Source organism: Myxine glutinosa, chromosome 2 (assembly GCF_964187855.1).
Source record: "Myxine glutinosa chromosome 2, kmMyxGlut1.1, whole genome shotgun sequence".
Taxonomy (NCBI): domain Eukaryota; kingdom Metazoa; phylum Chordata; class Myxini; order Myxiniformes; family Myxinidae; genus Myxine; species Myxine glutinosa.
The window spans coordinates 119,124,555-119,142,853 of record NC_136262.1 but is presented as its reverse complement, the minus strand read 5'-3'; the positions used below and the strand labels follow the sequence as shown (position 1 = coordinate 119,142,853).

General features: G+C 41.1%; 2 protein-coding genes across 2 annotated transcripts in view; one reads left to right on the top strand and one right to left on the bottom strand.

The window, feature by feature from the left end:
• Positions 1 to 8,701: 8,701 nt before the first annotated feature.
• LOC137422572 (uncharacterized) lies at positions 8,702 to 15,187 on the bottom strand. Its single transcript, XM_078771569.1, has 3 exons — positions 15,016 to 15,187; positions 13,383 to 13,575; positions 8,702 to 11,225 (listed from the first exon to the last, which is right to left on the bottom strand). Exons 1-3 carry the CDS (start codon positions 15,093 to 15,095, stop codon positions 8,808 to 8,810), a joined length of 2,691 nt encoding a protein of 896 aa, XP_078627695.1. The 5' UTR covers positions 15,096 to 15,187; the 3' UTR covers positions 8,702 to 8,807.
• Positions 15,188 to 16,585: 1,398 nt separating this feature from the next.
• Positions 16,586 to 18,299, top strand: part of LOC137412244 (uncharacterized) — a 7,320-nt gene continuing 5,606 nt past the window's right edge. Inside the window, exon 1 of the mRNA XM_078772628.1 lies at positions 16,586 to 16,982. Coding sequence (XP_078628754.1) covers positions 16,586 to 16,982 — 397 coding nt within the window. The remainder of the gene's footprint in view (positions 16,983 to 18,299) is intronic.

The following is an 18,299-nucleotide window of genomic DNA, read 5'->3' as shown; positions in this document are numbered from 1 at the left end:
GGTGATTTCAATTGTCACCATGCCAGATGGCTGGGTGTGGGTACCTCTCTCAAAAGCCATGGCTCCTCAGCAAAGGACTTCTGCGACTCACTGGGACTGACACAATCTGTCAATTTCCCGACCCGGATCTCAGTCAATGGAGCATCTTCTCTTCTGGACTTGGTTATGACTAACTTCCCTGAAAATGTCTGCTGCTCTTCTTCTGCTCCAATCGGCTCATCTGATCATGTGCTTGTTAAAGTGGACATCTGTCTGACCATTCTCGGAGGCAGCGTTGACGAGTCTGGAATTTCACTCAGGCCAACTGGCACGTTCTTCAAGCAGCCATCAATCATCTGGACTGGTCTTCCATCTCTATCGCCTCTGACATCAACTCATCCTGGGAATTCTTCCAAAGTAAATTGCTCTCTCTCATGCACAGATTTATCCCATCTCGTCTTCAGTTGTCATACCCTTCCTCCCGTCCATGGTACACGGAATCTTGTGGTGAGGCTGTTGCCCAGAAACAACTTGCCTTCGTCTCCTGGAAAGCAAATCCAACGGAAGGAAATCTCATTTCCTTTCACAAAGCCCGAAACAAGTGTGTGTCCACCCTCAGGAGAGCCAGGAAACAATATCTCTCCGTTCTCAAGACCGAAATCTCTTATCTGTCTCCCTCTTCCAAATGCTGGTGGCATCTGGTCAAATCTGTTTCTGGTGTTTGTTCCCCCTCCATCCCCTCCCTCACCTCAAACGGCTACACGGCTGACTCCGCACGTGAAAAAGCTGAATGCCTCAACTCTGTGTTTGCCTCTAAATCTTGTGTCCCAAACCCATCCCTCTCTGTACCCACCGTACCCAGTCGTACCCAGCTGCTCCTGGACTCTGTGTCCTTTCCTCCTGACAAGGTGGAAAAGTTTCTGTCAACCCTCGACTCTGATTCTGCAACTGGACCTGACGGCATCAGCCCACGGGTCCTAAAATCCTGTTCTTCCACTCTTTCACTCCCTCTCTCTGTTCTCTTCACCCTCTCCTTTGCTCAAGGTCATCTGCCATCTGCTTGGAAATCAGCCAACATCACCGCTTTGCACAAAAAAGGTGCAAAAACAGATCCTAGCAAATACAGACCAATCAGCCTTCTCCCAATTATCAGCAAAGTCATGGAATCCATCATTGCTTCGGATATGAAATCTTTCCTCTTCTCCAATGGCTTGATCTCTGATCATCAATTTGGTTTCAGACCTGGTCACTCTACTCTGGACATGCTGCTTCTGCTTTCTCAACAATGGATGGAGGTCCTCAATGCCAAACAGGAAATTAGAGCTGTCTCCCTTGACACATCACGTGCCTTCGATACGGTCTGGCACCCCGCTCTACTCACCAAACTCTCCTCCTTTGGTATGCATGGAAATCTCCACGCATGGCTGGTGGACTTCCTCTCTAGTCGTAGTCAACGTGTGGCCCTGAATGGGTTTCTCTCATCTCCTCTTCCTGTTCAGGCTGGAGTTCCCCAAGGCAGTGTTCTGGGCCCTGTGCTTTTTCTGGTCTTCATCAATGATCTCTCTGACTCTCTTGAAAATCCTCTCTATCTCTTTGCTGATGACTCTACTCTCTGTCGCTCTATTCCTCATCCCTCAGATCGACAGTCTGCAGCCTCCTCACTCTCTGCAGACCTGGACAAAATCCCAGACTGGGCAAACAAGTGGAACATGTCTTTCAATCCTGACAAATCTCACACTCTTACGATGTCTCTCCGAAAAGACCGACTGGACAACCCTCCCATCCACTTTCTGAATAATCCTCTCCAAGAAGTTCTGTCACTCAAGCTTTTGAGTCTCACTATCTGCCATGATCTTTCCTGGGAAAACCACATTTCAAATCTGGCCTCCAAAGCCAGTCGCCGACTGGGCATCCTCCGTCGTGCGAAGTCCTTCCTTGGCACACCTGAGCTCCTCACCACATAGAAGGCTTTCATCCGCAGCTCAATGGAATACTGCTCTCCCCTCTGGGCTGGTGCTCCTGCCTCACACCTAGCTCGGCTTCACGCTGTTGTAACCAAAGCATTCAGAATCATTGGAATCTCCCGCGATGAAGCTAACTCCAAGGGCCTTTCACTCACTCACCGCAGGCAGGTTGGTGGTCTTTCCGTCTTCTACCAACTCCTCTCCGGCCTTGCCCCCCTAGCTCTCTCTGGGCTCTGTCCCCCAAATATTCCTACAGGTCGCACAAGATCTGCCTGCAACCCTCTTATGGTTAAACTGCCAAAATCAAGACTCTCTGCTCACCTTCACTCCTTCATTCCTCTTTTCTCCCGCCTCTGGAACAAACTCCCTCACTCTCTTCAATCCCACTCCTCCTTCCAGGTCTTCAAAACAGCTGTTCACCACCATCTCTTATCTTCCCCCATCCAAAACCTTGATCTTTTCTACCCCCGCTAATTTCACCCCAAATCCACTTTTTTGAAATACCAACTTCTGTCCTGGAAGTCCTTGGTGTCCTTGTGTCTTATACTTCTCCCACCCCCCCCCCCTCCCTTCCCACGCCTCCTCCCCCCAAGCCCTCTCCCTCCCACACATCTCCCGATGTCCCTGCTCTCAAATGTTGTGTTTGTGTGCTTCCCCTTCTCTCCCCATCTTGTCTACCGCTCCCTCTTTTTATATATTTTGTTTGTCTGTTTGATTTGTTTGTGAAATAAATGTTAGCTCTTTCACGAGCCTCGATTCTGTATCCACCCCCAAAAAAAAAAAAAAAAAAAAGTGCTCAGAGATGCGTGCTTAATAGCTTTTGTGTTCTCTTTTGTCGATCAGTTGCATTCAAGTGAATAAAAGCTCACTGCTTTAGAGTTTTGGTTAATCGTCTCGTTTCGTTTTTATAACTTATGCCTAATCACTATTATAACTTCTGCCTAATCATTATTATAACTCATGCCTAATCACTATTATAACTTATAACTAATCACTATTATAACTTATGCCTAATCACCATTATAACTTATGCCTACTCACTGTGATAACGTATGCCTAATCACTATGATAACCTATGGCTAATCACTACGATAACTTATGCCTAATCATTATTATAACTGATGCCTAATCACTATTATAACTTATAACTAATCACTATTATAACTTATGCCTAATCACTATTATAACTTATGCCTAATCACTATTATAACTTATGCCTAATCACTATTATAACTTATGCCTAATCACTATTATAACTTATGCCTAATCACTATTATAACTTATGCCTAATCACTATGATAACTTATGCCTAATCACTATTATAACTTATGCCTAATCACTATGATAACTTATGCCTAATCACAATTATAACTTATGCCTAATCACTATTATAACTTATGCCTAATCACTATTATAACTTATGCCTAATCACTATGATAACTTATGCCTAATCACTGTTATAACTTATGCCTAATCATTATTATAACTGATGCCTAATCACTATTATAACTGATAACTAATCACTATTATAACATGGCTAATCACTATTATAACTTATACCGCTCTGAAACATTGAACATTAGCCCACATTTTTGTCCCAATATAATTTATGCAAATTTTATGCATATTTTATCAACTTTACCATTTCAATGGGGAAATACATGAAATGCTATAACTTGGCAGATTTAAATGAAAGTCATTAAGGAAAATCAGCACCTGACCAAAAATGTGATGTTACGTCATCTTTTGTTTTTTTTGTTTTGGAGCAATTTCTTATGTATTTTATTGTTTTTTGGTCTAATGTTGCATTGTTTTATTAGTCCCCTACCGGTGTACACCGGAGGGAACCATAGGTTTGCACGCCGTCCCTCAGTCTGTCAGTCCGTCAGTCCGCCAGTCCGTCAGTCCGTCAGTCCGTCAGTCCGTCAGTCCGTCAGTCCGTCAGTCCGTCACGCAAAGAACAGTTTTCCGGACTTTTTTTCTAAACTCTCAATGCTAATGATTTCAAACTTGGCACATGGTTTCCTCATGATAAGTTACAGGTCAAGTTCGAACTTCACGACGTTTCGATCATTTTTAACAAAGTTATGGCACTTTGAACTTTGGGAATTCTGATAATTCTGATGATCCCTAACTCAGTGCCATTTTCAGTTTTAATTTCCTTTAAAAACCAATTTCTCTGCAATAATTGGACCGATTGAGATTTAAAAAAAATTCACCATATGATGGACTCGGTCTGTAGAATATTTTTATGGTAATTATGACGTCACAGGTCACGTGGTTCGGCCGCCATATTGTTTTCCGTGAAAACACAAAAAAACCCTTTTTCTCTGCAACGGCTGAACAGATCGAGGCCAAACTTTGCAGGCAGAATCGCATACCCATGACAAACAAAAAAGTCTGCGTGCATGACGTCATGCGTCACATGGTTTCAGAGTTATGACGTTTTCAAGCATGAACCTTTAAAACCGAGCTCCTCCCTCATTTTTGATCCAATCGAGGGGAAACTTCACAGTTCTGTTCAGCACTAAAATGTCCTTTTGGAATTTGCGATAGGGCACGTGGTTTGGCAGATATCGTTAATTCAACGAAAATATTTAAAAGAATGGATATCTTGTTTATTCTCGAGTTCTCCTCAAGCCGCACTGCGCGTCCTCAGCCTCGTGTCGCGAACGTCAACAGCGCGACACAGCGCGCGCTTTCCGGAGGGGCGGAGCCAAGCCGAGCAACATATATATACACATCGATCATTGATCGTGAACCGGAAAATATAATAAATTACTGATGGTTTCAGAGTTATGACGTTTTTAAGCATGAACCTTTAAAACCGAGCCCCTCCCTCATTTTTGATCCAATCGAGGGGAAACTTCACAAATCTGTTCAGCATGTCAGTCTACTAAAATGTCCTTTTGGAATTTGCGAGAGGGCACGTGGTTTGGCAGATATCGTTAATTAAACGAAAATATTTTTAAAAATGGATATCTCTTGAATCGCCAGTACCTCAGACCGTGAGTTGGTAATAATTTATATAATTCACACAGTGCAATACATGCAGACCACTGCACGGAGCGACCTTGCGGGCTTATCAACGAGGCGAGGCGTGACACACGTGTCTCAGCATACCTCAGATCAAGTTTGAAAACCAGCATCAACCGTGCATAAATTTGCATATTCGATCATTTTTGACAAAGTTATGGCACTTTGAACTTTGGTAGGGGACATGTATTGCAGAGCAATACTCAGAATGCTTGTTTTCTATTGTTTACCTTTTTATGAGGGTTTAAGGTGTTATAATTTTGGACAGCACACGTAAGTGACAGACTAATCCTCGCTCCCACTCATAACTATTGATGATAAAACACACTGGGGTGACAGCCTAGGTTTCATTTCATTCAGTAGCTGATTAAACGTCACAGGTAGACCGATATTAAAGGTAGTTTATTGCTGAAATCAAACAAGGTGCTGCAAATGTTCTGCATCACACAGGTGGCGCGAGGCTCGCACCTACAACAGTAAAAAAGAAAAAGAAAACATATTCTCCTCCATTGTAAAACATATAGCATCTGGTTAATTCACACTGTTCTAAAAACGGTCATTATCACCTGATATGAAGCCGATATGAAGCCGATATGAAGCCGATAAAAAGCTGATAAAAAGCTGATATGAAGCTGATATGAAGCTGATAAAAAGCTGATAAAAAGCTGATATGAAGCTGATATGAAGCTGATATGAAGCTGATAAAAAGCTGATAAAAAGCTGATAAAAAGCTGATAAAAAGCTGATATTAAGCTGATATGAAGCTGATATGAAGCTGAGATATGAAGCTGATATGAAGCTGATAAAAAGCTGATATGAAGCTGATATTAAGCTGATATGAAGCTGATATGAAGCTGATATGAAGCTGATATTAAGCTGATATGAAGCTGATATGAAGCTGATATGAAGCTGATATGAAGCCGATATAAAGCCGATAAAAAGCTGATATGAAGCTGATATTAAGCTGATATGAAGCTGATATTAAGCTGATATGAAGCTGATATTAAGCCGATATGAAGCCGATATGAAGCTGATATTAAGCTGATAAAAAGCTGATATGAAGCGGATATTAAGCTCATGTGAAGCTGATATGAAGCCGATATGAAGCTGATAAAAAGCTGATATTAAGCTGATATTAAGCTGATAAAAAGCCAATATTAAGCTCAGCTCTGAGACTGACTTCAGGAGCTCACGAATATGGGTCTTACGGGGAACGCATGGAACGCAGCCCTTATTCTCCAGCATGGTCTGGAGCAAGCTCACCTTCTTCATGATGAAGACAATGTACATCATCTGTCGAACTCTGGTCCAATCATCACCTTCTTCATGATGAAGACAATGTACATCATCTGTCGAACTCTGGTCCAATCATCACCTTCTTCATGATGAAGACAATGTACATCATCTGTCGAACTCTGATCCAATCATCACCTTCTTCATGATGAAGACAATGTACATCATCTGTCGAACTCTGGTCCAATCATCACCTTCTTCATGATGAAGACAATGTACATCATCTGTCGAACTCTGGTCTTATCATCACCTTCTTCATGATGACGTCAATGTACATCACATGTCGAACTCTGGTCCAATAATCACTTTCTTCATGATGACGTCAATGTACATCACATGTCGAACTCTGGTCCAATCATCACCTTCTTCATGATGACGTCAATGTACATCATCTGTCGAACTCTGGTCCAACCTTCACCTTCTTCATGATGACGTCAATGTACATCACATGTCGAACTCTGGTCCAACCTTCACCTTCTTCATGATGACGTCAATGTACATCACATATCGAACTCTGGTCCAACCTTCACCTTCTTCATGATGACGTCAATGTACATCACATGTCGAACTCTGGTCCAACCTTCACCTTCTTCATGATGAAGACAATGGACATCATCTGTCGAACTCTGGTCCAATCTTCACCTTCTTCATTAAAGACAATGTACATCCCATGTCGAACTCTGGTCCAATCATCACCTTCTTCATGATGAAGACAATGTACATCATCTGTCGAACTCTGGTCCAATCATCACCTTCTTCATGATGAAGACAATGGACATCACATGTCGAACTCTGGTCCAATCATCACCTTCTTCATGATGAAGACAATGTGCATCACATGTCGAACTCTGGTCCAACCTTCACCTTCTTCATGATGAAGTCAATGTACAAAACAATGTACACCTGTAGACGTGTAGTATCAGCTCCTTGTTGAATTCACCTTGTGTGTCCATGACAACGGCTAAAGCATCAAAACTTTTTGTAAATACCGGAAGTTGTAAATATAAACACAATATACAATAGTTTCAAGATAATTTCACTTCCGGTATACAATAGTTTCAAGATAATTTCACTTCCGGTATACAATAGTTGTAAGATAATTTCACTTCCGGTATACAATAGTTGCAAGATAATTTCACTTCCGGTATACAATATTTTCAAGATAATTTCATTTCCGGTATACAATAATTTCAAGCATAGATATATTACTAGATGCCGCATGGCCTATCAGCGCTTGTTGTCGCGATACGTCGGAAGCGCCGCCATCTTGCGGAGGTACAACCAGCATGTGTGATCATTGGATCCAAGGCTAAAAAATTGACTCCTAGGCCGTAGCTCGGTTAATAATGAACGGATCTGTACAATTAATACCTCATTTTAATGCTGAGGAAAATTTCTATTTAATAAGAGCAAAGTTTTTCATAGGAGGAAAGTTGGGGGTACTGCAAAAAGCAGACCGGCCAGAATAAGTGGACTATCCAGAATCGCAGACCACCCACAAAGCAGGAGCAGACCAGACACTGAATAATCATTCTCTGTGACTCACAGGAAATTAATTAAGATTAGATGAACATATAACATGATGTTAAATATGGACTAACCAAATAATACTTTTAAAAAGGCTATCAATTAAGCTCAATCAATTAATCCCTACCTCAAACAATTGTTGTGTTTAAATGCATGTACATGTATAACATTTATATCTATTTATAAGATATTGTACTGTAACCTCTTCAGCTTTTGTTTGAAATAAAAAATCTATCTATCTATGTATCTATCAATTAAAGAACTATTATATTAATTTATTTGTTATAAATGGAAAAGTCCATAACTCATTATTATAATGACATAAAAAGTTATTTAGCATGTTTAGAGGTCAGGTTTGGTTCAAAGTGGATGGCCACAAATATGCACTAGTTTTAAGATATTTCTTCACCAGCCTAACCTGAAAAAATATTTTTCATACTTTTCAATTACTTTACATTTATAAAATGAAGAAATGAAAGATTTGCAGGAGTCATCTTGGTAATAATGGCCATATAATACCAAGGGCAATTCACAAATCTGGCATCATGTATTCACACCGAGTTTAATTGAGAATTAATGGATTAATAGTTGAAGATATATTTTTTAATAGCCACGTGGATTTTACAAGGGTAAAAGAGGAGTGATAGTAAGGGCATTTTATGAGATATTTCACAAATCTGTTAACTAAATTGTTACCAAAAAATTTCTTCACCAATATGTTTGTAAAGGTGTGTAATAACATGTGTTAAAATGTTGAAGTTCAACTACCGTGGGAAACCCAGAAAAAAAGCTGTTGAATTCGGGTACCGAAAAATTATTTTCGAGAATTTTTATTTTTTTTAATCGGCCCTTAAGTAACTTATGAGGGGTCAAATAAGGGTTTTTCATGATTCTGAGTTGATTGTTAACATTTATATTTTCACTTTTACATTTACACACAAAGTAGCTTTTATTTCACATACATATATAATACTCAAGAGTTATTTCTCATTCACAATGTCAGAAGTTTCAACAGTCATTGTCTATGTCTTCTTCAGACTCAACAACATCATGACTGCAGTTTCTGCATGTAATGCCATTACAGACTCCACAGGCCGAGATGCACGTGACCCCATTCTTCTTGCAGCTGCATCGCCGGTTGCTGCAATCTCCATGACAATTACAGCTCGTGAACTGCAATAGCTCCTCAGGAGCCGTGGGGTCCAGTGTTGGAACTGGCTCATACCCATGCACACCTATTGTCCATCCATAGTCACTGGGGTTCAGAGACATGCTCTGTAGAAGGATCCAGTCCCGGGTCTGCAGGTAGGCACGGAGTGAATGTTGTGCAGCTGCACCCTCTGTTGGAGGTAGAGTCTCTGGTTTGATCACTCCTGCCGCTGCCTTCCTAGAGAACATGTTGTACCGAATTTCACCCAATGTAGTATCTCGTCCATGGTAAATGTACTTGAAAATCGCAGTACCAGCCTGAATCACTGTTTCCTTGGTGGCTTCTGTGTCAAGGAAGATGTCGAACTTAGGATCGTTGGCTTTGATCACCCACCCCGCTGCCCAGAGTGTGTCACCTGGAGTGAGGAGTGGCTGATCATGAGCCAGGGAGGAGGAAAGCTCAGCGAGGGGGAGAAACATGATCGCGTTCCTTCCTATCTGTTTCCTGTTCATAAATGGAATAATCTTTACTTCAGTTCCTCTCAGGATCTTAGCTTTGTCGAGTGCCTTCAACTTCACCCGGCGGAAAGCTGCTGTTGTCTGTGGATCTGGCAAAGGTGGTGCCGGAGAGGTGACTTCGATCCAACCCATTGAGTGAAAGGGAGTGTTTCCGTGAATAGAGACAATGTTTAAATCTATATTGTCTCCAACAAACTGAGTGACTGCATTGTTTGTTTCCCCAACCTCCATAAAGACCACCTGATCATTACTTGACAATTCACTTTCACTGGCTGGCACTTTGGCTGTCATCACTGATTGATCCTCAAGCGCAGCATCAACCGCAACCTCATCATTGATCTGTTCATCGGTTTCCTCCACAATGGTGTCAAGAGTGCCAGAAGTATCTGGAACATCATCTCCACTCCTACTATTAAGGAAGCAGTATTTGTAGTTTTGTGTCTCCGTGTAAGACTCAGTGTATCCCAGCCGGTGGAACTTGTTGAGCATCCATTTTGACCCAAATCTATGATCAAGTTGTATGGCAAGCCCCATTTGGTGTGGCAATACTCCAGACCAAGGTCGACAGGCCTTAATAAAATTCTGCCCCCAAACGGCAACTCTTTCGTCTGTCTTGACAATCGGTCTCAAGAACATCTGAAGGCTTGCAGGAACAAGTGTCAGCTGACTATCGATGTCAGTCATACTGTGTGTGGTGGGGTATGACTTTGGACCTAAATCAATCAAGGCAATATCATTGGATATGAACTTGAGTGCCGTCTTTATGATCTGAGTCTTCTCATCTCCATGGTCAAGATTAGCATGATGCTCTCGCAGAATATTGTCGGTGCCATCTTTGAGACAGAGTACATCTGCCCTTCTTTCCTGTGTTGTGAAATACAAGGTGTCTTCGTATTTCTCTAAAAGTTTTATCTTTAGCCAATGCTTTGAATAAGAAAGGCTCTTCTCTGGTGACTGATCAAACTCCTGCAGCTTTTCATGGACTTGGTCCATGTTCATTACCCCATGCTCTAATTCTGAGTCTAACCATTCGCAGAATTCAATAAAAACTGCCTCTCGCTCCTCATCAATACTCCTCTGTCCTCTCTTCCTTTTTCCTTCCTCATCAGTCTTGGACAAACTGTCACCTCTCGCAAACATAAGTTTGCATCGCAAATGGTACAGTGTTTCTTCTGCTACCCAGTCGTTGATCCCTTCCAGGCGTCCAGTGACTTCAGTGCCCCAGTCATCCCCGCGACTCCGTGCTGTCTTCAGCAAGCTTGCCTTCAGTGTATCTGCAGTCAAATTATCTGGCACTCTGTATTTCTTTCTAGCTTGTGCTGGATTATTTTTGTAGAGCTGGGCTGGTTGGTTGCAAAGAATGCATACATCCTTATACAGGAGGTCAACTGACTGTGATCTTCTAGAACTGCAGCCAGTTGATGAACTGAACTCACAAGTAGTGCGTCTTCTCTTCAACTTTGATGACTCTTTCTCTGCCTTTGATGCTTGAGCTGACTTCTTGGTGGTTGCAACAAAGTTGTTGTACAGATCATTTTTACACTTCTGGTGGTACCTCAGTTTTCCTTCCTTTTGAGCCTCCTTCATACGTTCCACAACAGTAACATTTTCGACAGTTTCTGCTTGTTTCAATAAAGTTGAGTATCCCTTTGGAGTTGCCTGTATGAGCCTTTCAGCTGGTGTATCCGAGCGTGCACAGATGAAGCAATTGAGCACAGGTGGAGTAACGTCTTCATCCATATTGCTAGACTCCATGTCCTGCAAAGTAGAAAATGAGATATATTTAGGAATTATTTTTCCACAAAGGAGTGTCTGTGGTGAAATATAAATGTTAACAATCAACTCAGAATCATGAAAAACCCTTATTTGACCCCTCATAAGTTACTTAAGGGCCGATTAAAAAAAATAAAAATTCTCGAAAATAATTTTTCGGTACCCGAATTCAACAGCTTTTTTTCTGGGTTTCCCACGGGAGTTGACCTTCAACATTTTAACACATGTTATTACACACCTTTACAAACATATTGGTGAAGAAATTTTTTGCTAACAATTTAGTTAACAGATTTTCATATGTTTCCCTTACTATGAGGATTGTTGATGGTCATTTAATATATCTTGGTATCGTTTTACCATTAACTGGTAGGTATAAGAAATCTGCGTTTGGGTTTTAGGATTTCATGGGCAGTTTATGACTTGGATTTGGTCATTTTATGCGTGCCCCAAATTTATACAAGTTTTAATGAAGTATTTAACTAACCCTATAATTATAAGATTTCACCAAGGATAAAATGGTGAACATGGCAGATCTATATACTATTGAGATATATTATCACTGCTAATTATGCCAAAATCAGGCTTGAGGTCCTATTTTATCCTATGCCACAGATGGAATTCAAAATTATAACTTTAATAAGTGCTATATAATTATATATTATATATATAGGATTTAATATTGCTTTAATTTTAATTTTATTATTTATAAATGTTTAAACTATTTATGATATATTAATCAGAAACACAAACACGTTATGTAGGCATTACATTTATTTCTTTAATCAGGGCATTTACATGATAAATAAACTGGTTCCCAGTGAAAACAAAATTACCAGATAATTATTTAGACCTATTTCCACACTAAAAATATAGTATATCAGTATTATTTTAAATATCAGTATTTTTATGAATGCTGTAGCATTTCTCTGATAATACCCTTAGTTATAATAAACCGTCATGTAAAACACTCATAAGTTGATTGGACAAAGATCAATGATGACACTACAAGATAACTCACTTGGATTTAAATTGAGAGCTATATTTCATTTCATTTGCAAATGGGACCAATAACCTTAAAGATTAACTTTAGTCTTTTTAGTTCTATTTTCATATTTATAGAATTTTTCATTACATTGTATTTTTATTGTACTTCTATCATATTTTAAATGACATGCATCACCATGATGCCCAGTTGTCAAATAAAATCTATATACGTATGAAACAAGAGCACTGCACAGCCAGCTAGCCAACTTGGTCTTCCAGGAAAAAGAAAAACAAGAAAAATCGACGTATTGACCATGTGAACCTTTTAATAGTGAGACCAACCACATTATTAATAAATTATGTACAAATTAATATTCACATTGCTTGATTGCTGATATCACTTTAAAAATTTATTTCTGCTCCTTAATATGATATTGCCTGTATACCAAGTGGTATAAATAATGACAATAATAATAACTAGACAGCTGTCACAAGGACAGTTACAAAATCTAACTCCACACTATGTGAGTGTGAAGTTATATTAATATTCAAACAATTTCATCCAGAAAAACACCACTGAAATGTACGGCTAACACCAGAAAAGCAGGACCATTATTACATCTTCATATCACAGAATCACAATGGGTAATCCAAAAGCCTGCAATTATCATAAATATGGATTGGAGTTAACAAAACTAGTAAAAAAAATTCTCCTCTTCATGTAATGAATATTAACACTTGTTACTTCTTCATAAGTACATGTCAAGAACAGAAAATCTTTTCAGGTACAGTTATTATGCAGAAAAACTGCATATCAAATGTAACAAACACCAGGAATGTCAGTCTAATGGCCTTTAAAGTGTAGATTTTTACCATGCACTTTTCTCAGATTACCACGTTGCAAATCCAGAGTGTGAACTTTAGCCACATGGTACTGCCTCAATGTATAAAATGCATGGACAATCAAAGACATCAGCTGAAAGCGATGGTTGTTAATCCCATGCTGAGTGTCTCCAATGTGATCACCCAAGTTGAAGATGTCTTCTGATCCTACTTCCGCTCGGACAACATGATTGATTTGAAACACCTTAATTTGATGAGCTGCTGATCTGATGACTGTTCTACTCTGTGTCTGTTCTACTCTCAAAATCAACTCACTTTAAACAGATGTGATGGTAAATTAAACACCGATGGTATCATCCCATCTCGGAGACGGACAATTTGACCCGTTCGGTCAAAATTCTCGGACTCAAAATGGTCACTGCAGAGGACGCTGTACTTGGATGCCTTGAACCCTTCTCTCTTGAGGGCTACTTCCCACAATCTCTTTTGGTGTGCATCTGACGGAAACCTGCATTAACAAAAAAATATATATATACAGGGTGATTGAAAAGTAACTCCCTATTTTAAAATACTTATAATTTATTTCTTAACTATAATTTTTACAGGAAATGGATATAAGAAGAAAGCGTATAGCATGAAGTTTTATTTAAAATTCGATATGGGCACCAGAATTCGCCACCAGCTTCTCAAGCCGCCCGGGAACCGCGTCAACTGATTTCACCAGGAACTCTTGTGGGATGGAAGACAACTTCTCGTATTCGCCCTTCAAGTTCTTCCAAAGTCGTTGGTTTGGTACAGTAGACTTGCTCTTTTACCCAACCCCAAAGAAAAAAGTCACATGGTGTTAAGTCAGGGCTCCTGGCTGGCCACTCATACGGACCACGACGACCCATCCATCTCCCAGGGAAGTGGGCATTCAGCCATTCACGAACAACAATAGCAAAATGTGGAGGAGCGCCATCTTGCATGAAAATCAAATCTTCAACATTCTCCGAAGCACTGATAATTGGCCAGATTTCGTCTTGCAGCATGGTGAGGTACCTTTTGGCATTCATGGTATCGCGAAGAATGAAGGGACCTACAATCCTTTCCGAAGTCATTCCACACCACACCGTTACCTTGGGCCGATATTGCGTTTTTTCAGAAATAACACGAGGATCTTCTCCTGCCCAGTAATAGCAGTTGTGACGGTTCACAAACCCACCGATGTGAAATACCGCTTCATCAGACCAGAGGATATTTTTTAAAGAGATCAGACCAATCTTCATACCACGAGCTGGGCACGCTCCTGCAGGGTAAGACGTCCAGCCATGTTTGTAGGGCTTCCGAATTTTAAACCAAAAAGAATCTGAAAAAAAACCAACACAGATTAAATTCTCATACATTAAGGAACAAACACTAAAAATTTGAGAAAAATATTACAATAAATAAATAATTTATAAATATTTTAAAATAGGGAGTTACTTTTCAATCACCCTGTATATATATATAAAACTGTATTTCTATGAAATTTATTTTTGACATAATTATCAACTCACTAATTCATTAATGCATTTCCAACAGTGCTTGGTCTGGAAACAGGACCCTCTAGAACCTTTCATAGACTATTTGTTGTGTTTTTATAGGACAATCTCCAGGAATAACCCATTATCATGACAAAACTAGTCAAATTGCGAAACTCGTACACAAAGAATCTACAAATAACACCCAGCTCTCCAAATTAAGAAATAACACCCAGCTCCAACTTAACACAGTTAGCATAAACTACAGAATATATTTTTGTTACTATTAGTCATGGAATGACTGAGCTGCTGTCAAACTGCCCTGTTTTCTATTGACACTGACAGTGACAGTAGTGTTGACAAGTGTTGTGGATGTATGGCAACACATAGCTCGCGGTAAACTTCCACTAAAATTAACGTAAATACACCTGTAAAGCATGACTTACTTGTGGAATGTGATGCCTTTGTCCCTTGACTCCAATGTACGTTTATTTGTACAGCCATACGCTGCACAAAATTGCGGCATTTCGCCGCTTTTAACTGCACCAGCGCGTCAGCTTTGAAGGACCTCCCAAAGATGGCGGACTGTTCTATGTATCCGGGGAGGTGTCGCGCGACATCTAGTGTTATATATATCTACTAGCAGAGGTACCCGGCTTTGCACGGGAGTGGGAGGAGGAGGGGAGGGGGAAGAGGAGGGGAGGGGGAAGAGGAGGGGAGGGGAACGGGGGGGAGGGGGGAGGGGGAAGCGGGGGAGGAGGAGGGGAGGGGGAAGAGGAGGGGAGGGGAATGGGGGGGGAGGGGGGAAGGGGGGGGAGGGGGGGAGGGGAAGGGGGGAGGGAAGGGTGCGGGGGTGCCCAGGGGAAGAAGGGCCCCTCCCCTCCCCCCTCCCCCCCCTTTCCCCTCCCCCCCCTCCCCTCCCCCTTCCCCCTCCCCCTCCCCCTTCCCCCCCCCCTCCCCCTTCCCCCTCCCCCTCCCCCCCTCCCATCCCCTTCCCCCTCGTTCCCCTCCCCTTCTCTTCCCCCTCCCCTCCTCCTCCCCCTTCACACCAGGGGGGTTGACTCAGCCTGTCATCCCACCGAGGTCGGAAGTCGGAACTCATTGTCGTCAAATAAATGTAGCCTGTATGTTTCACTCTTTGTCACATGCCGTTGGTCCCATGTCAATCGGATGAAGTTGAAAAATTAACGTTACGAAGGTTCTCTGGGACGTACTGATTCCGAATAATGAAGTTGAAAAATTAACGTTCCGAAATACGCTAATTACGCTAACAGAAGCGCTGGAGGGAGCACTGCGCTCCCTCCCTTAGATTCCCTCCCTCTTCTGCTAGCGCTAATTACGCGTAACACACTAATTTTAAAACCCGAAGTTTTTTTAATTTTAAGGTGTGCTGTAGTCAGAAGCGCTAGAAGCGCTGCGCTCCCTCCCTTCGAATCCCTCTCTCTTCTGCTAGTGCTAATAATACGCTAATTTTAAAACCCGAAATTTTTTAAATGTTTATGTCTCCGTGACATTCCTGGGACCATCCCGAGTCGAACAGTACTTTCCGCTCGCAAATCCGTCCACGGGTTCTCGAGATCTTAGAGATTGTAGATCAGGATACAGACACAGAGGCCAACTCTACTTTATATATATAGATGGTTTCAAGATAATTTAACTTCCGGTATACAATATTTTCGAGATAATTTCACTTCCGGCATACAATATTTTCAAGCTAATTTCACTTCCGGTATAAAATAGTTTCAAGCTAATTTCACTTCCGGTGATATTTTGTTCTCCCACATCTTTTTATGTATTTATTTCTCGCCATGTTTACGTCAAAGGAGACTTGATAAATAATAATATAACTCGAAAACGTGAAACCACCTGTGCTCTTCCCCCTCAGACAGGCCCCTCCCACATCCGAATACCGGCTTCTTTCTCGTCACAGGTTGTCATGGAAACTGGCGCGACTGCGGCCCTTGAGATTCCGGTTTCCTTGTGGACCTTGTGGACCTTGTGGACCTTGTAGACCTTATGGACCTTATGGACCTTGTCGTCCTTGTGGACCTTGTCGTCCTTGTGGACCTTGTGGACCTTATGGACCTTGTCGTCCTTGTGGACCTTGTCGTCCTTGTCGTCCTTGTGGACCTTGTGGACCTTGTAGACCTTGTAGACCTTGTGGACATTGTAGACCTTGTGGACCTTGTCGTCCTTGTGGAACTTGTCGTCCTTGTGGACCTTGTGGTCCTTGTGGACCTTGATGTCCTTGTGGAACTTGTGGTCCTTTTGGACCTTGTCATCCTTGTGGACCTTGTGGTCCTTGTGGACCTTGTGGACCTTGTGGTCCTTGTGGACCTTGTTGTCCTTGCTGGTGAAATCATGAGGCAATGGTTCGTGGTCCTGACGCTGATGATGTACCAGGTGGCAGGAGGTAATGAAATACTGCATGGGATTTGGTTTCACTCCGAGGAGTTTCACACAATTGTGGTTAAACTGGGGAGAACGCAGCAGATGAACCGTGGAATTGGTGCAAATGGCCGAGGTGTGAGAGGTGTGAGAGGTGTGAGAGGTGTGAGGGGTGTGAGAGGTGTGAGATTCCCATAAACCCAAGAAAAAGAAAACCCAGATGGGTCCAGGAAGAGGTTAATCTGCTTGTCCCACACAATCCGTACAAGACAAAAGTCCAAACATTGTGATTTACTCTTCGTTGTGATTTACTCTTCATTGTGGTTGACTCTTCGTTGTGATTTACTCTTCATTGTGATTTACTCTTCATTGTGATTTACTCTTCATTGTGGTTGACTCTTCATTGTGATTTACTCTTCATTGTGATTGACTCTTCATTGTGGTTGACTTCATAGTGGTTGATTCTTCATAGTGGTTGATTCTTCATTGTGATTGACTCTTCATTGTGGTTGACTCTTCATAGTGGTTGATTCTTCATAGTGGTTGATTCTTCATTGTGATTGACTTCATTGTGGTTGACTCTTCATAGTGGTTGATTCTTCATTGTGATTGACTCTTCATAGTGGTTGATTCTTCATAGTGGTTGATTCTTCATTGTGATTGACTTCATTGTGGTTGACTCTTCATAGTGGTTGATTCTTCATTGTGATTGACTCTTCATTGTGGTTGACTCTTCATAGTGGTTGATTCTTCATTGTGATTTACTCTTCATTTGGTTGAAATCTTCGTTGTGATTTACTCTTCATTGTGATTGACTCTTCGTTGTGATTTACTCTTCATTGTGATTTACTCTTCATTGTGGTTTACTCTTCGTTGTGATTTACTCTTCATTGTGATTTACTCTTCGTTGTGATTTACTCTTCATTGTGGTTGACTCTTCATAGTGGTTGATTCTTCATAGTGGTTGATTCTTCATTGTGATTGACTTCATTGTGGTTGACTCTTCATAGTGGTTGATTCTTCATTGTGATTGACTCTTCATAGTGGTTGATTCTTCATAGTGGTTGATTCTTCATTGTGATTGACTTCATTGTGGTTGACTCTTCATAGTGGTTGATTCTTCATTGTGATTGACTCTTCATTGTGGTTGACTCTTCATAGTGGTTGATTCTTCATTGTGATTTACTCTTCATTTGGTTGAAATCTTCGTTGTGATTTACTCTTCATTGTGATTGACTCTTCGTTGTGATTTACTCTTCATTGTGATTTACTCTTCATTGTGGTTTACTCTTCGTTGTGATTTACTCTTCATTGTGATTTACTCTTCATTGTGGTTTACTCT

Excerpts from the sequence above, each read along its gene's own strand:
- LOC137422572 (XM_078771569.1), bottom strand. The coding sequence starts at position 15,095 with ATGCCGCAATTTTGTGCAGCGTATGGCTGTACAAATAAACGTACATTG. Across the intron at positions 13,576-15,015 it reads AAAGGCATCACATTCCACAA|GTTTCCGTCAGATGCACACC; the intron begins GTAAGTCATGCT and ends TTGTTAATGCAG. Across the intron at positions 11,226-13,382 it reads TACCATCACATCTGTTTAAA|GACATGGAGTCTAGCAATAT; the intron begins GTGAGTTGATTT and ends TCTACTTTGCAG.